Source organism: Rutilus rutilus (assembly GCF_951802725.1).
Source record: "Rutilus rutilus genome assembly, chromosome: 23".
NCBI classification, from domain to species: Eukaryota; Metazoa; Chordata; class Actinopteri; order Cypriniformes; family Leuciscidae; genus Rutilus; species Rutilus rutilus.
Window position 1 is genome coordinate 30,674,456 of NC_140233.1, and position 23,624 is coordinate 30,698,079.

Genomic DNA, 23,624 nt, shown 5'->3' on the forward strand with positions numbered 1-23,624 from the left:
GTGTGTCCGTCAGCAGGTGTGTAATGCCCTGATGTGGTGTGTGTGTCCGTCAGCAGGTGTGTAATGCCTGATGTGGTGTGTGTGTCCGTCAGCAGGTGTGTAATGCTCTGATGTGGTGTGTGTGTCCGTCAGCAGGTGTGTAATGCCCTGATGTGGTGTGTGTGTCCGTCAGCAGGTGTGTAATGCCCTGATGTGGTGTGTGTGTCCGTCAGCAGGTGTGTAATGCCCTGATGTGGTGTGTGTGTCCGTCAGCAGGTGTGTAATGCCCTGATGTGGTGTGTGTGTCCGTCAGCAGGTGTGTAATGCCCTGATGTGGTGTGTGTGTCCGTCAGCAGGTGTGTAATGCCTGATGTGGTGTGTGTGTCCGTCAGCAGGTGTGTAATGCCCTGATGTGGTGTGTGTGTCCGTCAGCAGGTGTGTAATGCTCTGATGTGGTGTGTGTGTCCGTCAGCAGGTGTGTAATGCCCTGATGTGGTGTGTGTGTCCGTCAGCAGGTGTGTAATGCCCTGATGTGGTGTGTGTGTCCGTCAGCAGGTTTGTAATGCTCTGATGTGGTGTGTGTGTCCGTCAGCAGGTGTGTAATGCCCTGATGTGGTGTGTGTGTCCGTCAGCAGGTGTGTAATGCCCTGATGTGGTGTGTGTGTCCGTCAGCAGGTTTGTAATGCCTGATGTGGTGTGTGTGTCCGTCAGCAGGTGTGTAATGCCTGATGTGGTGTGTGTGTCCGTCAGCAGGTGTGTAATGCCCTGATGTGGTGTGTGTGTCCGTCAGCAGGTGTGTAATGCTCTGATGTGGTGTGTGTGTCCGTCAGCAGGTGTGTAATGCCCGATGTGGTGTGTGTGTCCGTCAGCAGGTGTGTAATGCTGTGATGTGGTGTGTGTGTCCGTCAGCAGGTGTGTAATGCCCTGATGTGGTGTGTGTGTCCGTCAGCAGGTGTGTAATGCCCTGATGTGGTGTGTGTGTCCGTCAGCAGGTGTGTAATGCCCTGATGTGGTGTGTGTGTCCGTCAGCAGGTTTGTAATGCCTGATGTGGTGTGTGTGTCCGTCAGCAGGTGTGTAATGCCCTGATGTGGTGTGTGTGTCCGTCAGCAGGTGTGTAATGCCCTGATGTGGTGTGTGTGTCCGTCAGCAGGTTTGTAATGCCTGATGTGGTGTGTGTGTCCGTCAGCAGGTGTGTAATGCCCTGATGTGGTGTGTGTGTCCGTCAGCAGGTGTGTAATGCCTGATGTGGTGTGTGTGTCCGTCAGCAGGTGTGTAATGCCCTGATGTGGTGTGTGTGTCCGTCAGCAGGTGTGTAATGCCCTGATGTGGTGTGTGTGTCCGTCAGCAGGTGTGTAATGCCCTGATGTGGTGTGTGTGTCCGTCAGCAGGTGTGTAATGCTCTGATGTGGTGTGTGTGTCCGTCAGCAGGTGTGTAATGCCCTGATGTGGTGTGTGTGTCCGTCAGCAGGTGTGTAATGCCCTGATGTGGTGTGTGTGTCCGTCAGCAGGTGTGTAATGCCCTGATGTGGTGTGTGTGTCCGTCAGCAGGTTTGTAATGCCTGATGTGGTGTGTGTGTCCGTCAGCAGGTGTGTAATGCCCTGATGTGGTGTGTGTGTCCGTCAGCAGGTGTGTAATGCCTGATGTGGTGTGTGTGTCCGTCAGCAGGTGTGTAATGCCCTGATGTGGTGTGTGTGTCCGTCAGCAGGTGTGTAATGCCTGATGTGGTGTGTGTGTCCGTCAGCAGGTGTGTAATGCCCTGATGTGGTGTGTGTGTCCGTCAGCAGGTGTGTAATGCCCTGATGTGGTGTGTGTGTCCGTCAGCAGGTGTGTAATGCCCTGATGTGGTGTGTGTGTCCGTCAGCAGGTGTGTAATGCTCTGATGTGGTGTGTGTGTCCGTCAGCAGGTGTGTAATGCTCTGATGTGGTGTGTGTGTCCGTCAGCAGGTGTGTAATGCCTGATGTGGTGTGTGTGTCCGTCAGCAGGTGTGTAATGCCCTGATGTGGTGTGTGTGTCCGTCAGCAGGTGTGTAATGCCCTGATGTGGTGTGTGTGTCCGTCAGCAGGTGTGTAATGCCCTGATGTGGTGTGTGTGTCCGTCAGCAGGTGTGTAATGCCTGATGTGGTGTGTGTGTCCGTCAGCAGGTGTGTAATGCCTGATGTGGTGTGTGTGTCCGTCAGCAGGTGTGTAATGCCTGATGTGGTGTGTGTGTCCGTCAGCAGGTGTGTAATGCCCTGATGTGGTGTGTGTGTCCGTCAGTAGGTGTGTAATGCTCTGATGTGGTGTGTGTGTCCGTCAGCAGGTGTGTAATGCTCTGATGTGGTGTGTGTTCGTCAGCAGGTGTGTGATACAGGTGGACTCTGTGCAGCGCTGGATGGAGGACTTGCGGCACATGACGGAGGTGGAGTGCATGTGCGTCCTGCAGTCGAAGCCCCTCGGCGTGGATGAAGACGCCCCAGGGGAGCTCATCGTGTCGGTGGGCGAGCAGGTGACCCGGGATAACCTGCAGGCGCTGCTGAAGAGGGCGCTGGTGGTCAGCACGGAGCTGGGCAAGATGTTCCAGCGGCTGGAGAAGCGGCGCTGGCAGCGGGTGCACAGCACGGCCCTCAGGGTCAGTGCTCACGTGCGCTCGCTCATCCAGGAGTACAGCACGGCCAGAAGCGCTCCAGCAGACATGCAGAAGGTGCAAGAACATGTCAAAACAAAAAGCCTTTAATCACATATAACAAACATATTTTACTGATGATATTGTATGTGCTCATCTCTCGTGGCAGTATGAGAAATCGCTGCTGGAGAAGTGCATGGAGCTCAACGTCATTACTGAGAGGTGAAGAACACACCTTCCTTCATCGTCTTACAGATCAGATCATGTATATATCTGACACTGTTTACTTCTCAGGTGTCTTCATACTGAGGATGAATACTTCCTCAAATCCATGAAGGAGGCCATTCACGAGATCCTGACTGACGTCAGCGACTCCTTCAGCCATATGATTGACATGGCACTGGCCAATGAGATTCAGGTAAGAGTGGTCTTATACTGCATGATCTTCATTGATCATTAGATTAACTGCTTTTACATTTGATTCAGTTATTTTGGTTACAGCTTCAGTATTCATTAATTATTATTGAGTAATACAGTTTAATGGTTTTATGGAGTGAGTGCTAGTGAATCATGGATCGGCGTTCACCATCTGTCCCGCGGAGGAAGACGTTGCCAGCCCCACTCTGGTCTCAGAACTGGAAAAGGTTATAGTCTCATCTCTCCGCTGGTCCTGCACTCTCCTGCGTCTCTGATGGTCCACCCAGCCTTCCTCTCCCACCTCCTCCACCTAAGCAAAACAGTCTTCTGGCCCTGTCGCCACTGGTTCCCTTTAGTTCCTCGGCTCCTCCTCTGTTTGCTCCTCTATGCTGCACGGATGCGCCTCGGGTCTTCTTGTCTCCGGCTACACCTGTTCTGATCCCCTGGCTCCACCTCCAGCCACCGAACACCGTGGCCTGTTGACCAGTCGGCTCCACCTTGGCTCCTCCCTCCCTCAACTCCACCTGGGACCGTCGTCCTTACGGCTCCACCGGGCTCCCTCGTCCCTCTGGCTCTGCCTTGCTCAGTCATCGCTCTGCCTATGCCATGGACTTCTGCCTTCCCTCCAGCTTTGCCTTCCCTCTGGCACTTCGAGTCCCACCTGCTGCGCCTCAGTCCTCCGGCACCCTGGCTCCACCCTGGCTCCACCCTGGCCTCCAGGACCTACAGCATCGCCCGGTGTCTGTGTCTCCTCAGCTTCGCTCTGACCCCTGACCCCCTGACACTCTGACCCCACCCTGGCTCCTCCAACCATGGGTTCTGCTGTGGACCTTTGTCCTGGCAGTACACTGGGTTGTCAGGGTTATGTTTAGTTCTGTTAGTTTCATTATATTTAGGGCCCAAGCCCTGAAAGGGCTTTTTGTTTTCCTTAGGATACTTCTTCTTCTTTTTCATCAAGGTTTCAGGGGCTTTTGGTGCCCTTAACATGCTCAAAAACTCTTGAAAATGTGCATACTTGTCAGAATCCGCGACCATTAGGGCTAGGCCAAAGCTGGTACACGGGCGTGGCAGGGGGGCTCTACGGCGCCACCTAGAATGGGATCTGAAATCTTGGAGGCATACAAGAACGTATTTGTATGAAACTTGCTACACATATAGATCTCAACACGTCAAACCTTTAATAATATTCTTGAGTGTTTTTGAGGCTCTTAAAATGCTTCAAATTGCATTAAACTGGACACACACATCAGTGTTGTCAGCCAGTAGACATAGGCAAAGCCTTAGAAACAGGCATGGTGGAGGGGCTCAGTAGTGCCACAAAAGTACAAAAGTAGGGGTTTAGTCTTACCTACAGTCAGCAAACTTAGTACATACATTGTTCTTATCGAGCTGGACAACTTTCTAATTTACAGTCATTAGCTCTGACCAACAGGAAGTCAGATATTTTGTTTTGAATGTGGATTTTTTTAAATAATCAGGCCATTTTTATCTGCTGTGCCTAGGGACTTTCTGAACATGGTGGCAAGACACTGAAGATGTTAAATTGTGAATGGATGGATATCTCAATCGGTGTTGCCATGGCGAGCAGTTAGTTTGGTTTTGTGCTGTTCCTGTTTCCATGAGTTCCCAGTCATTGATAGTTTCCATGGTTTATAAGAAATGTACACCTCATCTCTGTTCTGTTCCGTATTAATTAAAAGGTATTGCTACTGACTTATAAAGCCCTAAACGGCTTAGCTCCAGTTTATTTAACGGATCTTCTATCGCCCTATAATCCATCGCGCTCTTTAAGATCACTAAATTCGAGGCTTTTGGTCATACCTAGGATATCCAGATCCACCAAAGGAGGGAGATCATTTTCACATTTAGCTCCAAAACTCTGGAATAGCCTTCCTAATACTGTTCGTTGCTCAGACTCGCTCTCCCAGTTTAAAACTAGATTAAAGACGCATCTCTTCAGCCAGGCATTCATATAATACTTTTAATCTTACAGTTAAATCCGACCTCTACTTCATAAACGCCAGAGGAGAACTGGCCCCCGACTGAGCCTGGGTTCTCCCAAGGTTTTTTTTTCTCCTTGCCACTGTTGCCTTTGGCTTGCTCAGTTGGGGATACTTAATTTAATCAATCAATCAACAATACTATTGATCAGCATTACCAAACGTGGACGTTTTACACTAGAAACAAACACTGATGTACTATTTTATTTAATACTGTGAAGCTGCTTTGATACAATCTGCATTGTGAAAAGCGCTATATAAATAAAGTTGACTTGACTTGACTTGACTTGTTCTGTTTATTATCCTCCCCTGTGTTCAGTTCATTCAGTTCTTGGTTCAGTGTTGTTTATGCGGTTGTGTTTTACTGTGATTACTCTACGATCTCCTGCGTGTTCTTAGTTTATTGTAAAATAAAGTGTTTCTGTTGGATTCTCCTTGTTATTGTGTGCTCATTACAACAACTGTGTGTGACAATAGTGACATTTGTTCTCCTTTTTTTACAGATTCTGATCCGTCAGATTGAGGATTCGGATAATATTTTTGCCATCAGCACTGCCATCAGTAACCTGCTGTCTTTAACTCAGGACGGGCCGCAGCTCTGCAGCATCATCGCTAAAGTACCACAACACACACACTCTCTCTCATGCACACACACACACACCGGCACTCACACATGCACTCACACACACACATGCACACACTGCTGTGATCATGTGATCGGCTCCTTCGGGATATCTCTCATCTTGTGCAGTGTTTTCACTCCTTTGTATTTGTTCACATTTTGTTTCTCTTCAAACTAATTTGCTGTAAAATGCAAATGTGTTCCGGCTCAGCAGATCAGATGGAGATTGTGTGTGGTTGCACACACACACACACACACACACACACACACACACACACACACACACAAACACACACACACACACACACACACACACTGCTCTGTTCCGGCTCAGCAGATCAGATGGAGATCGTGTGTGGTTGTTTCAGGAGGATTCATGTCTGGGCCATTTCAGGGCACTAACTCTGTTTTACAAGTCATTCTTTTACAGATTTTGTTTAATTGGTGTGTTTACTTAAAGTATGTTTCTCATAGTGGTGAAGACCCTGGGCATTTATTCACTTATTTACACAAGTTGAAATCATATTTACATTATTATGCTTCAATAACATATTTCAAATCAGCAATACAATTTATAGTTAGCTTGATAAAAGCTATTTATTTTTAGCATGAAACTGGAGGGTTTGGTCTCCGGCTTCTTTATTGAGCTCAGCTTCATGTCCATTAGCCGTCTGGTTTTCCTGGTGTTCTTCTAATCAGATCGATACTGTCCCGTCCCATTAGCGGCGACAGTCGTGTCTTCTGGCTCTCTGCCTCGGCTGCGTCACGCGACTGTGAGAGGACTGACTGCCGGACGTTTACCAGCGGCGTCTGAAGGCATCGCTCGCTTCTGTTTGCTGTGATGAGATAGATCCCGCGTTAAAGATCTGCCATCACTTTCTGTTTCATCTCCACTCGTTCTCACATTGATCATCTAATCCCTCAAACACAGTTCACGTCATTTAATAGGCTAACCCTTTCAAAACAGAAGTTTACTCAAGTGTGCTATTAGTATACTTATTTTAAACTAATATAAGAATGTATACATTCAGTCTACTTTTATTACTTCACATAAATATACTTAAAATTGTTTTTAAGTTTACTTGACATATAGCACAGAAATATATAGAGGTGTATATATATAGTATGGTCACCGTGATTTTGCCAAGTAAGACATGTTCCTGGATCAACATATTCTGTTGATCCTGGAATAACATTCCTGTCCCAAAATTTAGTCCTTACCCTATCCCTACCCCTACCCCTATCCATATCCCTATCCCTGTCCCTAAACCTAACCCTAACCCTATCCCTAACCCTAACCCTAACCCTAACCCTAACCCTATCCCTATCCCTACCCATAACTCTTCCCTAAAGACAGAGGGAAATGATAGGTTAATAACACTGATGTCGGAGTAATTACGTATTCTAAGTATACTTGGCTTGTAGTTGTGTTAACTCTTTTGATTGAGTAGCCTATTAAATACTTCGTTTTTTGGCATCCAATACAATAGATTTGTTTGAAAATAATGATTTATAAAGAAAATAGATATGTTCCTCATTCTGAGTATGCAAATTTTTGACACTGTTTGTGTCGATAGGAATTTACTTCAAATTTACTTCAAGTACAGTTAAAGGTTTATTTCAAGCATAAAAATTAATAAGAAACATAGTAGTATACTCAAAGTACAAAATAATATATAAATAGTAAATTATAAGTATGATGTTATGTTCACAGTATAAAACTACTAAACTAGTAGTTTACTGAGAGTATAGCCTATTTTAAAGTGTACTTTCATAAACTAAATAATGTGCTACAAGTATTTAACTTGTAAACTGTCAGTATATCTATAAGTTCACTTGTTTAGTTAAGTACAAAAGAGAAACGTAGTTGTGAACTAGTTGTGTACTAACCTAACCCTTAAAGTATACGTGAAAGTATATTTTTATACACCTAAAAGTGGGCCAAGCAGTATTGAAACAGTACACTTACAAGTTTACTACTAGTACATTGACATTAGTATACTTACTTCATAAAGAATCCTTAAAAATATACTTGAACTTTACTTAAGTATACATCATAAAATTAACTTAAAGTATAAATTGACATCCTTCCCCAACTAACTAAAAAAATAAAATAAATAAATAAATATCACTACTACTGTAACCACAAAAGCATTCAGAAACACATCAACGGTTAATTTATTACAGATTGTAAGATGAAAAAAATAATGTATTTTAAAAATTCTGACAGTGAGAGTGACGCAAAGATCATGTTTTCCTGAAGATGTGTTTTGAGTGCGAACCTTCACGTGTACGTCAGTAAACGCAGAGAAGAGGCGACGTGTGTTTGTGGATGTGCTGCAGACTGAGGCTCTCTAGCGTAACGCCGCGCGACACCAGAGTCACGACACATGATTACACTTATTCACATAATCACAGTGGTTACATCGTCTCACAGCCATTCCCTCTGGAGTGGAGACGGGTTATATCATCCACAGTTCTGGGTTAAAGGACACGGATCTGATGTCTGATTTCTGAGAATAGTCCACACACACACACACACACACACACTCACACACACACACACACACACACACACACACACACACACACACACACACACACACACACACACACACACACACACTCTCTCTCTCTCTCACACACACACACACACACACACCACACTCTCAATGGGTGGAGGGAAACCACACTGATAAGTTGTATTTTGTAGGAAGAACCTGCAGACGTGCTTTTACGCAGAAGGTGAGGATCTCCTCGCTGATGCTGGCACTGCTGTAGACGGTGTGTGACAGAGAGTGCTCCGCGCAGGGCAGTGTTGGCAACTTTCCCTGGACTTTCAGACTGGACCAGTACTCCATATTTTGGGCTCTTTGTATAGACAAGAGAGTCTGATGTTCTAGGCTGGAGCAGGAGAACAGTGTTGTTATGGTGCAGTCTGGCTTCCAGGATGACAGATGGGTCCTCTACGACTGCATCAGAGACCTCTACAGGTCGGCAGTGAGAGGTCCACTTCAGGTCAGTGCCTGTCCTCCAGCATAGGACGCTATAGGCATAGACATAGGCATAGGACGCTATAGGCATAGACATAGGCATAGGACGCTATAGGCATAGACATAGGCATAGGACGCTATGCTGGAAGCTTCTGATGCAGGAGGCTGTCTTCCCCGCCGCATGCGTACAGCACCTTCCGTCTTTTAAAATCCAGCAATAAGGATGCCCTGGCCGTCTGCCTCACGCTGGCATCGTCACAGCTCAGCATGTTGGTGAGGTGAGGCTGTCTCACATGCAGTGTGGAACTCCGAGCCCCCCGTCCTGTCTTTCCTGGAAGATAAAACATCTTGTGGAATGTGTGTTGAGACAAAGCCATTTCGTAACCACGCTCACGGTTTTGTTGTACTTTTTGTGGAATATGGACATTTGCAAAAAGATGGAAAAAGCTATGTCTCTTATTGCTTGCACTTTTAGAGTAACAGGAAGAGGTGAAGCGTCAATAAGATCCAGTCTGGTCATAAACTGATGTGCCATGTCAGTCACTTGCAGACTCCATTCTGTCCCATGTTAAACTTGTGACCCAGATAGTTGTAGGTCTCATGTCTAGTGTACACTCTGAGTGGCTGGTCTAAGATGGTAAAGGAGGGGGGTTGGTCGCTCCTCCTCTCAGAAAACTGCACATTTCCTGTGCTTTACTTGTAGGCCAGACCATGTCAGGAATCTGTCAGTGCATGACAACATGTCTCACACACACACACACACACACACACACACACACACACACACACACACACACACACACACACACACTAAAATTGAAAACAGGTTCTATAGAAACTGTCTATAGAATCAGTATTTATAGAAATCTATAGAGGTACCAAATTATTAATTGATTAACCATTAATATCCTTTGGATTAAATAATAGACTCATATTAAACTGAACAAGTAGTCTGAGTTTGATGGTAATGGCTTTAAAAGAGGCAGTTACTGTGAATTAAACGTTTATATAGATGAAACTGTTATTTTGTGTAGTGAAAAGGATACTCTGTGATTATGTGTGTTGTACTAACTCAGTTAAAAACATCTCTGGTTACGACTGTAACCCTTGTTCCCTGAGAAGGAAACGAGACACTGCGTTGATGACGACACTTTGGGGAACGCCCCCCAGCGCAGCGCCTCTGAAGCATGAATGAATCTAAGCCAATCGTGATGGGTGTTGCGTCATGACGTAATGTGAGACAGCATACATGGAAGCTACAAAGGGACCCCGGTTAGGGTCGGACCCCGGTAAGAGTCAGACCCCTTCTTGGGAGACCCGAAACACACCAGCAACAAGTCTGACTTCAGCAATGAAGAAGACCTCTGGACATAGATCTTGAGAGCTCTGACAGGGCAGAGCAAATGAAGTCTCTCCTCATCCGCCGTCACGTGAGCTGGAGGATGAAAAGCCTGCAGAACCGTAGGCCGTGCCACATTAGATGGCACTTTAGGCACATAGCCCGGCCTGGGATGCAAGATAGCCTTAATGTCGCCTGGAGAAAACTCCAGCCACTCAGGTGATATAGAGAGCACCTGAAGATCTCCTACTCTCCTCAGAGAAGTAATGGCTAATAGAAAAGCTACCATGAGGGAAGGTTCTTGGCCTCAGCCGACTCCAGAGGTTTGAAGGGGGCGTCCACAACCAGCCCTTCGAGAACCACAGCCAGGTCCCATGTGGGAACTCTGGTACGAGCCTCAGGTCTCATCCTACAAGCCCCACGGAGGAACCGTACGGCCAGCTGTTGTCTCCACAGAGGCCCATCACCCAGAGGAGTGTGGAAAGCCGCAATGGCAGCCACGTACACCTTGAGTGTGGACGGGGTAAGACCAGCCGGGAAGCGATCTTGGAGGAGCTCCAGCACTGAAGCCACCGGCAGTAAACTGGGTCCACCTCACGCTCTCGACACCAGATGGTGTTTCCACAGCACCGGGGTGTTTAGGGATGACGCAGCGTCGGGGGGAAGATAATTCGCCAACTGCTCCTCCACCCGAGGCATCATCCCATAACCATTATCTCTCGCCCCCACGATGTTACTGTAGTCAAGGACTGGGGGTTTGGGCAGATGAGACGTGTGTGGCACTATGGCAAAGAATGGTAGACCCCGGTGATGAGGTTGTTCTCTGTGCTGCAGGAGGCGCAAACACAAAGCAGGTTGGACATGTGCCTTTCACGTGGCCAACTGATGTTCAAACGGGTCACGGCACGAGAGACAATCTCGACCAGCTCCTCATATGCGGAGACATGGAGTGGCGAATCGTCTCCAGAATCCCTGCCTTCGATGCAGAGGACATCCACTTCCTCAGAAGCAGACAGCTCAAGCATCGGTTCTCCACTCGTGAGGAAGAAGCCGCTGGGCACGAGGAGGGAGAACATCAGAGCTGGCAGAGGATTCCTGAGGAAGTGTCTCAGCAGTCTCAGGCTCCTGTCAGATCCCTCTGCGAACCCCATGATGCGAGCCGCTGCGCTGCTTCAGGGACACGGCACCCGCACCACGGGGAGCACCTCGTAACTGAAGATGGCCAGGCGGGAGCGCAGCACTCGCTCCTAAACAATGCACACACAATTGGTGTGTGTCCCCACCCATGATGTAACGAGGGCAGGGATGCACACACCGCTTGTATTCTTGGCTCGCCATATTTTCTGATATATACAGTAGTGCTTCAACAGTGGACAGACAACACCAAATTAGACAATACACAAAAGAGAGCTCTTGCTGAAGAACAGAAAGCTAACTCTGTTGTGTGCCGGCGTACCTTTGTAGCTTCCGTGTATGCCGTCACACGTTACGTCATGACGCAACACCAGTCACGATTGGCTTAGATTCATTCATGCTTCAGAGGCGCTGCGCTGGGGGACGTTCCCCAAAGTGTCGTCATCAACGCAGTGTGAGTTCCCTCGAAAGGGAACAGTGCTCTTCTGCTGCTGTTAGTGAAGAGTGCTGCTGTGCTCCACAGGAGGGCGCTGTGGTGGCGCTCCTGAAGATCTGCCGGCAGGACTGCTTCAGCTCTCTGTACGCACACGCGCTCAGGACCCTGGCCTCCATCTGCTGTGTGGAGGACGGCATCAGCCAGCTGGAAGAGGTATCGTTTCCCAGCATGCACAGCACAGGAAACCACCCAGATGTGTTCGCAGACTCTCAGTCAGCTGAAAACACACTGGATGAGAGTGTAAGCCTGTACTAAAATAACTGAAATATAAATTTAATTAATAACAACTATGTGGAAATATGTATATAAAAGACAAAAAAAAAAACTTAATTAAAATTAAAATGGGAAATCAATAATACTAATATAACAGCTCAAAAGTTAACTGTATCTGACTGAAGTTATGAATATAAGTGACACTAGTAATGACTGCTAATGTTTCAAAGATGTTTGAGTCGTTTTTATGCCACCAAACACCCAAAAAATAATACTATATATATATATAGAGGGATATATATACTATATATATATACACACACTCTTCTATGTATATATGTAGTATATATGTAGTGTTTTAAGCGCAAGGAAGACATTTTTTCTAAGCTATCTTTAAAAAGAAAGTTATTTTGTGAGCAGGTAGAGGATTGAACTGTATCTGATATGGTGTGTTACTCTCCCTGCTCTCTGTTTGAGTGATAATGTGGTTTTCATTGTCTGTATAGAATTATCTTCTGGTGAGTCGTGTGTTTCTCAGTTTGTGTAACAGCGCCACCGTGTGGTGATGGATTATATAGCAGAACTGCATTCTGACACTGAAGTCTCAGCTCAGAAACACTATGAGTTTCATTCAGTTTGATCTCCTCATCGATCAAAATAATAAATGCTCTCATATACTCCATAAATATCTGTACTCTGTACAGTTTATAAGACTTGACATTGTGCTACTATATGTTTCATATACTTATACTCATATATTTGTGTATAGATTTGTTGACATCTGATATACTGCCTTAAATGCTTTCCTATTCTCTGTTCTGTATTTTAATCACGAATGACTGAATAACCTTATGAAAACAGTGAATGTGATGACTGTGATAACGAATGGTTTGTTTTCCTCTCTGGTCTGTCCCGTCGCTGCCATGATGTTTATCAGATTGGTCATGTAGAGCCTGAGAATGTTTATGATGACACAGTTTCTGTTGAGCTGTGTCAGATGTGTGGTAGACTTGTGTTGAGGCCAGCTGTGGTGTGTGTGTGTGTGTGCGTGCATCAGGTGGACGGGATCCTGTGTCTGGCAGAGATCCTGACGGATGGCGCGTGTGCGGAGGCGACGCGAGCGGAGGCGGCGGCGGTCATGGCTCAGATCACCTCTCCTCATCACAGCTCCACACAACACCTCGCCAGCTTCCTGGAGAGCATGCAGGACATCGTCACAGCCCTCATCAGTGAGTGCACCATATCACATATATCATCAGCCCTCATCAGTGAGTGCTGCACCATATCACACATATCATCAGCCCTCATTAGTGCCGCTTTACACCCTATCGAATATATCACATAAAGATATGCACGTTTAATAAACAATCAAATCAGAACTCTTAGCGCTTCCACTCGTGTGATGAGAGACGACACGTTCAAGGTGCGATCCTGGTTCCAGTGGCCTAATCCATGCACAGCTTTTCAAAAAAAAATTCACAAAGCGTTTTGTGATTGTTTTGTATGAAATACTGAACTGTTTAAATAAGTGTTTTGGCACACCAGGCCGAGTGGCGCTAGTCATTGTTCTAAAATCGGTTCAACGAAAGCGCATTTACTTGCATTTTTCTGATAACAGTGGAATGAACTTAAAATACTCCGCAGTTTTTGGTTGTACAGATAAGAGAACGTCATCCTTCAAAACTGTAAAAGGTCTTTTATTTATGTATAGTCAAAATAACAACAAAATGTTGTTTTTGCTTCTGTAAAATAAAGAAAACAAACAGAATGCGCTTTCTGCTGCCTTGGTCTCCCTGAACTGCGCGTCACTAATGAACCGAAACTCTTTCACTGTAAAAAAATAACAATGGAAAATGTACTGGTAATTTTCTGACAGGACATTATCCGGTAATTTTACAGAAAAGTCCTTTAATCTTAAAACACAACACAATGCAATGCATAATTCAGAATACAGGTAAAACACCTGTAAAAAAGAAACCAATATGTAATATTTATATATTTATACAGTATACAGTACAATGTGCCGTTATTTATATTTTACAGTGCGGGCTACTTGCCTCAGTCACAGTAAGAAATATGTCTATAGAAAGTTTAAAATGTAAACAGATATTCTCTGATTGTATACTCCGTATGAAACCAATGAAAGTACAGAGGTAATCTGCTCAAACGTGGATGTTAATAATGTGTATGAACGCTTCCCTATGAGGAAAGGACAAGGCACAAGAGTCAGAATCTCCCTCTAAATGTGAATCGCTCTGAATAAAATGGATTAAAAAACGTTCTGTGTCAATTTTCTGATATTGTTTTTAATACAGTTCATAATTATTCTATAAATGTTACTTTAGTTTAACAGCTGCACGAAATACCCACTGGCTTCATGATTTATTTTCATGAATAAAAAAAAAAAAACGTTTTCAGACCCCCCCTCCCCCCCCCCCCCCTGTATTACTTACAAAGTGCACCCTGGTCTTGAGATTCTGCCTGATGGAGTCATGTCGAGCATTTCCTCTGATTCCAGGACAGGAACAGTGACCTTTGGTGTTACTCTAGAGTCAGTAGATGTGCTCTGAGAGGATGAAACTTTGACCTTTGACCTCTGGTGTTACTCTAGAGTCAGTAGATGTGCTCTGAGAGGAAACTTTGACCTTTGACCTCTGGTGTCACTCTAGAGTCAGTAGTCAAGTCACCTTCATTTATATAGCGACTTTTACAATATAGATTATTTCAAAGCAGCTTTACAGTGATAATAGGAGATTACAGTAACAGAGATTGTTTTGGCTTTACAGCAGCTCTAGAATCGGGTAATAAACCTTTTGTTTTCTCAGACTGGAGTGATAGAGGGATCAATGTTTTGGCTGATGTTTGGGGGGACAATGGTTTACGCATGTTTAATGATCTACGTGCAGAATATAATTTACCAGGCACTTAATTTTTCTTTTATCTGCGCCTGAGATCTGCCATGTGCACATATGGGGTTCCTTGGGGCTCTAGTATTCGCTGTCTTACTCCGCATAAGTTGCTCACTTCATATGGAAATACAAGGGGGATGGTTTCGTCATTGGGCCTGTTGTTTCTGGAGGCTTCATATAAAAGATTACCTGTAGTAGACATTTGGCACAGGTATATGTTTGGGACTGATTCAGAGGACAGTATTGACCTATGTTGGGACTCAATATGGGCTAACCTCAAACATGTTCTAATCATCAACTGATTCATTTCAAGATGATTCATAGGATGTATCTCACTCCCAGGAAGCATCACTTAATGAAGCTTTCCAGTTCCCACCTCTCCTAAATGTGACTTGTGCTCTACTGGATGCATAGGGACATATATGCACATGTTTTGGGATTGCCCTGAAGTCAATAAGTTTTGGAGACAGGTTTCCATGAAGCTGAAGGACATTTTGGAGCTGGAGATATCATGCTATCCGAGACTCTTGCTTCTAATTGGTGACTCCTCTTATACTCTCTCTCTAACTCAGAAATTTTCTGCTGCTAAGAAAATGCTTGCCTTGCGCTGGAAACCTCAACACTCTCTAGCGTGAACTCACTGGGTACATTGCGAACATGGAGCTCTCAGTGGCAAGATTACATGGAGCTTCTCAGAGGACTATTTCAGCATGGTTAGGTGCCATTTCAAAAATTAAGGAGCGTCTTTAAGATCTTTATCTCATGTTCTTATTTTAATGTATTGTATTTGGATTTTGATCTGCACTGTTCTTAGACTATGTATGCTCTCTGAATGTACCTTTGAGAGATGGGGGTGGGGGATATGGTCGCCTTGGGAATGTGGGAGGGAAAAACGTGTTCAGGATGATGTTTATTTTTGCTTTTTGTTTCTGTACAATAACATTCTGTAACTCAATAAAAATTTTGATCGCAAAAAGTTACTAACTTAGCTAACACGACACCATTTTAACTGAAAACAGAAAACGTTTAATGTGTTCTAGCCGTTCATTTGCGCGACAACAGTGTTTGGTGCTCGAGAGCACTGGTGTTCTGACCCCTGGTGTTACTCTAGATGCGAGTGAGTGGAGTAGTGTGGACACAGGAGCGCCTTGTTCCGATCTCTGGAGGCCATGCATATCCTTATCTCCTGAATTCTTCTTGTGGGTCGCCACCATCGATGAGACCCATTCAGTGGGCTCTGGGACTGGGGTACGAACACCCATATTACCCACTGGTTCTGCTTCGACCCTGTCCTGCATGGCTACTGGGAGTTTGAGCCCAGGTTTCACTGCTGGGAAGCTTACCTCATCCCTGAAAAGGTCTATGAATTAATTAATTTAGCCTGTGAAAATTGAAGCTTCATCGTGGTGAATTTCTTTGTTGAACGAGACGAGCTTCAGTTGTAAACAGTCCGGTAGACCCATTGATCCCTCTTTATTTCTCATTTTCATGAGCAAAGCTTCAGAAATGACATTTGGCCCCTGTATCTACTTTAAGATCAGCTGAAGGTCCATTGATGTGCACTGTGCAGATTAGCTCTGTCTTTTGTAGAGTTCTTGTCTCCACTGTTTGTACTGCAGTCTTTTCAGTCCAGATAGTAGGATTCATCTGTGCTATCTGTGGACTTGACTTTTGTTTTGAGCTAGTCTACTGTTTTTCTCTGTCTATTCAACATGTGCTTTGTTGTAGTCTAACAACACTTCGTAAAATGGTTCCATTTATTACATTTATGGCACTGCCTTAAATCATAAGCCAAGCATTTTTCCTTTCTGTCTTCATGCTTACCTCCACAACTGCTATAACATTACGTATATAACATTACGTAATCACGTTGAAAGGTCACGGAAAAAACTCCATTCAACATGTCTAAAGGGCTATTACTGTAGTTGCGACTTTTCATCTCACAAATTTGAGGGGAGAAATATATCTAATAGGGATGCACCGAAATGAAAATTCTTGGCCGAAATCGAAAACCGAAAAAGAGGAAACCAAGGCCGAAAACCGAAACACCGAAAGAAATTATGCCAATTATTAGTACCATTGCATTTATGGCTATGACTGTGTACTAAGTTTACTAAAATCAAGGCATTGCAATTGCATAAATTAATATTAAAGTTTCAAAGAACAATTTTATGCAAATATTTATTTAGCATTTGCAAAGTATAAAATTAAATGTTTAACTTGACCCCACTCATGTGTACATTAAATAATAATGTAAAAGCCTACTGGCCTGCAGAAAGGTTTAAAAATGAAATGTTCTCTCATAAAAACAAAGTGCATTTAGGTCAATACTGCCATAGCCCATAATAATATCTGCAGTTATATGCTCATGGACGTGAGTTGCAAAAACCATAAACAGCTCAGGTAAACACACACACCTCTGAGAAATGACGGCTGCTCTGCACACACACGCAAAGGTCTCTCGCTCCCTCTCTCTGCCGCGCGCGCGCTCATGCTGTTAATTACAGTAAACTGTATTTTTTTTCCCCCATCTAATATGTGGACACAATGAACAAATTATTTTGAACCTGGCTTATATAATATGCAAATAAGCGCATATTTAATTAGATAATGCATAATTTGCATATTTAAACATTAAATTACAGAAAACTTGTAATACATTTTTTTCTCATCTTAATGTAGACAATCAACTGGGAAAGTTTCATGGTGATATCTACTAGTTAAAAAATTTACCCTATTCACATGTAGTGTCTCGCCTTAAGGGAAATTTTTACTTATTTTTTGTATAAATATGCTTGTAACCAATCGCTTTAATATATAATTGTACAGTAATCACTTATCTATCATGCAAATATGTTAATTAGAAAATTACATGGCCCAAACATGTATCTGGCACCAGTATTCCTGGTCTAGGAGGAATACAAAGGAGTAATGGTCATTTTAAGGGTCCTGATGGCCGCCATTTTGAAAATGGGGCCTTTCTTGGAGTCAAACTTTGGTAAACTTTTAGTATGTTTTTAAGTACATCTGATACTGCTATAAACCACTGAGAAACCTTTTGTTAGAATTTTTTGGGGGTCAAGCCATATTTGCAGCTGACTAATGATTTTAAGCAGTTTTATCAGTTCCACTAAACTCTTCCTAGCTTTCTGGTCTGATTTTCACCTCTTCATATTCCCTTTTTCTGTTTACTTTCATTTGCCGTTTTTTTGTTTTGTTTTTTTGTTCCTCGCATTCGGTCTGGACTTTCCCAGTTCCAGTTCTGCTGTCTGGAATTTCTTTCTTTGTTTTCATCTTTTTGGATCCTATTTGTCCTGTAGCCACAGTTCCCCAGTTGTTCTAGTTCTTTAAAGTGATGCATTTGTGTCATAACTGTAACTGTAACTCAAATTGTGGTCATCTAGTGGTCAAAATGATGAATAGCAACTGCTGTCTGCAACAGATTCTTCAGGAACATCTATAAAATCATCTGTTCCTGGAGGCAAACCCTGACCCACACAGCTGAGGTCTTGGCGTCTCCACTGATGAACTGAATCATGTGTGTTTGGATAGGAAGAGTTCATAACTGTGTAGTGAACAGGAACAGGGTCGGGATACTCTGAATAAGTGTAGCTGCACCGCCCTCAGACGTGGACAGTAACGAAGTACATTTACTTGAGTACTTTGAGTTGAATTTTATATTTAGAAGGAAAAATATTGATTAATACCTTGATTATAATCACTCATTAGATATACGTTGAAGCAGGAGTTTATTCCAGAATCCACCCCCGTTTTACACCAGTGTGGGGTCCAATACCACCACATCTAGTCTGTCCATAAAGGCTGCTTCATGCACCCCTGTTATCTTATAATTTTGATAAAACAGACAATATATTTTTCCTTCAAGGACTTGAAATGAACAAAATATCCCACATAGCACATTGTACATTATTGATCCTTTCATAATAAACAAAGAGGGATGAGAAATCCCAAATATAAACAACAAAATGTAATTAAGACCCAAATGAATTAATCTAAAAACTCTATCTCTACTGAAAATCATCCTTCAGTTTACAGTTTAAAAAAAAAATAGAAATAAAAGAAAAAAACTTCACATCATCATTTCAATCATTATTGTTCCACTAAAATATATAATTGGTCCCAATTGTTACTTTTCCAGCACTTATCTTTAATGTTTTTCACAAACCATAATATTATGTTACCAAATATTATGTTAAATAAACACCATCCGCTCCACTCTCACACCCATCTCACATAAACACCATCCGCTCCACTCTCACACCCATCTCACATAAACACCATCAGCTCCACTCTCACACCCATCTCACATAAACACCATCAGCTCCACTCTCATACCCATCTCACATAAACACCTTCCGCTCCTCTCACACCCATCTCACATAAACACCATCAGCTCCACTCTCACACCCATCTCACATAAACACCATCAGCTCCACTCTCATACCCATCTCACATAAACACCTTCCGCTCCACTCTCATACCCATCTCACATAAACACCATCAGCTCCACTCTCATACCCATCTCACATAAACACCATCAGCTCCACTCTCACACCCATCTCACATAAACACCATCAGCTCCACTCTCACACCCATCTCACATAAACACCATCTTCTCCACTCTCACACCCATCTCACATAAACACCATCCGCTCCACTCTCATACCCATCTCACATAAACACCATCCGCTCCTCTCACACCCATCTCACATAAACACCATCAGCTCCACTCTCACACCCATCTCACATAAACACCATCAGCTCCACTCTCACACCCATCTCACATAAACACCTTCCGCTCCACTCTCATACCCATCTCACATAAACACCATCAGCTCCACTCTCACACCCATCTCACATAAACACCATCAGCTCCACTCTCACACCCATCTCACATAAACACCATCAGCTCCACTCTCATACCCATCTCACATAAACACCATCCGCTCCTCTCACACCCATCTCACATAAACACCATCAGCTCCACTCTCATACCCATCTCACATAAACACCATCAGCTCCACTCTCATACCCATCTCACATAAACACCATCCGCTCCACTCTCATACCCATCTCACATAAACACCATCAGCTCTACTCTCACACCCATCTCACATAAACACCATCAGCTCCTCTCACACCCATCTCACATAAACACCACCCGCTCCACTCTCATACCCATCTCACATAAACACCATCAGCTCCTCTCACACCCATCTCACATAAACACCTTCCGCTCCTCTCACACCCATCTCACATAAACACCATCCGCTCCACTCTCACACCCATCTCACATAAACACCATCCGCTCCTCTCACACCCATCTCACATAAACACCATCAGCTCCACTCTCACACCCATCTCACATAAACACCATCCGCTCCTCTCACACCCATCTCACATAAACACCATCAGCTCCACTCTCATACCCATCTCACATAAACACCATCCGCTCCTCTCACACCCATCTCACATAAACACCATCAGCTCCACTCTCACACCCATCTCACATAAACACCATCAGCTCCACTCTCACACCCATCTCACATAAACACCTTCCGCTCCTCTCACACCCATCTCACATAAACACCATCAGCTCCGCTCTCATACCCATCTCACATAAACACCATCCGCTCCTCTCACACCCATCTCACATAAACACCATCAGCTCCACTCTCACACCCATCTCACATAAACACCATCAGCTCCACTCTCACACCCATCTCACATAAACACCTTCCGCTCCTCTCACACCCATCTCACATAAACACCATCAGCTCCGCTCTCATACCCATCTCACATAAACACCATCCGCTCCTCTCACACCCATCTCACATAAACACCATCAGCTCCACTCTCACACCCATCTCACATAAACACCATCAGCTCCACTCTCACACCCATCTCACATAAACACCATCAGCTCCACTCTCATACCCATCTCACATAAACACCATCCGCTCCTCTCACACCCATCTCACATAAACACCATCAGCTCCACTCTCATACCCATCTCACATAAACACCATCCGCTCCTCTCACACCCATCTCACATAAACACCATCAGCTCCACTCTCACACCCATCTCACATAAACACCATCAGCTCCACTCTCACACCCATCTCACATAAACACCTTCCGCTCCTCTCACACCCATCTCACATAAACACCATCAGCTCCGCTCTCATACCCATCTCACATAAACACCATCCGCTCCTCTCACACCCATCTCACATAAACACCATCCGCTCCACTCTCACACCCATCTCACATAAACACCATCCGCTCCTCTCATACCCATCTCACATAAACACCATCAGCTCCACTCTCACACCCATCTCACATAAACACCATCAGCTCCACTCTCACACCCATCTCACATAAACACCATCAGCTCCACTCTCACACCCATCTCACATAAACACCATCCGCTCCTCTCACACCCATCTCACATAAACACCATCCGCTCCACTCTCATACCCATCTCACATAAACACCATCAGCTCCACTCTCATACCCATCTCACATAAACACCATCAGCTCCACTCTCACACCCATCTCACATAAACACCATCCGCTCCACTCTCACACCCATCTCACATAAACACCATCAGCTCCACTCTCATACCCATCTCACATAAACACCATCAGCTCCACTCTCACACCCATCTCACATAAACACCATCCGCTCCACTCTCATACCCATCTCACATAAACACCATCAGCTCCACTCTCATACCCATCTCACATAAACACCATCCGCTCCACTCTCATACCCATCTCACATAAACACCATCAGCTCCACTCTCACACCCATCTCACATAAACACCATCAGCTCCACTCTCATACCCATCTCACATAAACACCATCAGCTCCACTCTCATACCATCTCACATAAACACCATCAGCTCCACTCTCATACCATCTCACATAAACACCATCCGCTCCTCTCACACCCATCTCACATAAAAACCATCAGCTCCACTCTCACACCCATCTCACATAAACACCATCCGCTCCACTCTCACACCCATCTCACATAAACACCATCAGCTCCACTCTCACACCCATCTCACATAAACACCATCAGCTCCACTCTCATACCCATCTCACATAAACACCATCCGCTCCTCTCACACCCATCTCACATAAACACCATCAGCTCCACTCTCACACCCATCTCACATAAACACCATCCGCTCCTCTCACACCCATCTCACATAAATACCATCCGCTCCTCTCTCACACCCATCTCACATAAACACCATCAGCTCCACTCTCACACCCATCTCACATAAACACCATCCGCTCCTCTCTCACACCCATCTCACATAAACACCATCAGCTCCACTCTCATACCCATCTCACATAAACACCATCCGCTCCTCTCACACCCATCTCACATAAACACCATCAGCTCCACTCTCATACCCATCTCACATGAACACCATCAGCTCCACTCTCATACCATCTCACATAAACACCATCAGCTCCACTCTCATACCATCTCACATAAACACCATCCGCTCCTCTCACACCCATCTCACATAAAAACCATCAGCTCCACTCTCACACCCATCTCACATAAACACCATCCGCTCCACTCTCACACCCATCTCACATAAACACCATCAGCTCCACTCTCACACCCATCTCACATAAACACCATCAGCTCCACTCTCATACCCATCTCACATAAACACCATCCGCTCCTCTCACACCCATCTCACATAAACACCATCAGCTCCACTCTCACACCCATCTCACATAAACACCATCCGCTCCTCTCACACCCATCTCACATAAACACCATCCGCTCCTCTCACACCCATCTCACATAAACACCATCCACTCCTCTCACACCCATCTCACATAAATACCATCCGCTCCTCTCTCACACCCATCTCACATAAACACCATCAGCTCCACTCTCACACCCATCTCACATAAACACCATCCGCTCCTCTCTCACACCCATCTCACATAAACACCATCCGCTCCACTCTCATACCCATCTCACATAAACACCATCCGCTCCTCTCACACCCATCTCACATAAACACCATCAGCTCCACTCTCACACCCATCTCACATAAACACCATCAGCTCCACTCTCACACCCATCTCACATAAATACCATCCGCTCCTCTCTCACACCCATCTCACATAAATACCATCCGCTCCTCTCTCACACCCATCTCACATAAACACCATCAGCTCCACTCTCACACCCATCTCACATAAACACCATCAGCTCCACTCTCACACCCATCTCACATAAACACCACCCGCTCCACTCTCATACCCATCTCACATAAACACCATCAGCTCCACTCTCACACCCATCTCACATAAACACCATCAGCTCCACTCTCACACCCATCTCACATAAACACCATCCGCTCCACTCTCATACCCATCTCACATAAACACCATCCGCTCCACTCTCATACCCATCTCACATAAACACCATCAGCTCCACTCTCATACCCATCTCACATAAACACCATCAGCTCCACTCTCATACCCATCTCACATAAACACCATCCGCTCCACTCTCATACCCATCTCACATAAACACCATCCGCTCCACTCTCATACCCATCTCACATAAACACCATCAGCTCCACTCTCATACCCATCTCACATAAACACCATCAGCTCCACTCTCATACCCATCTCACATAAACACCATCCGCTCCACTCTCATACCCATCTCACATAAACACCATCAGCTCCACTCTCACACCCATCTCACATAAACACCATCCGCTCCACTCACACCCATCTCACATAAACACCATCAGCTCCACTCTCACACCCATCTCACATAAACACCATCCGCTCCTCTCACACCCATCTCACATAAACACCATCCGCTCCTCTCTCACACCC

The 23,624-nt window shown here is 44.9% G+C and overlaps 1 protein-coding gene across 4 annotated transcripts in view; it reads left to right on the plus strand.

The window, feature by feature from the left end:
- The window catches only part of insc (INSC spindle orientation adaptor protein), a 134,615-nt gene that overhangs the window by 60,264 nt on the left and 50,727 nt on the right, over positions 1–23,624 (plus strand). For 2 of the 4 annotated variants that reach the window (XM_084397389.1, XM_084397388.1), the window contains exons 3-8: positions 2,317–2,662; positions 2,754–2,806; positions 2,879–3,002; positions 5,505–5,618; positions 11,613–11,738; positions 12,856–13,027. In XM_084397389.1, coding sequence (XP_084253515.1) covers positions 2,317–2,662; positions 2,754–2,806; positions 2,879–3,002; positions 5,505–5,618; positions 11,613–11,738; positions 12,856–13,027 — 935 coding nt within the window. The remainder of the gene's footprint in view (positions 1–2,316; positions 2,663–2,753; positions 2,807–2,878; positions 3,003–5,504; positions 5,619–11,612; positions 11,739–12,855; positions 13,028–23,624) is intronic. The other 2 variants (XM_084397391.1, XM_084397390.1) reach the window with 1 other exon arrangement.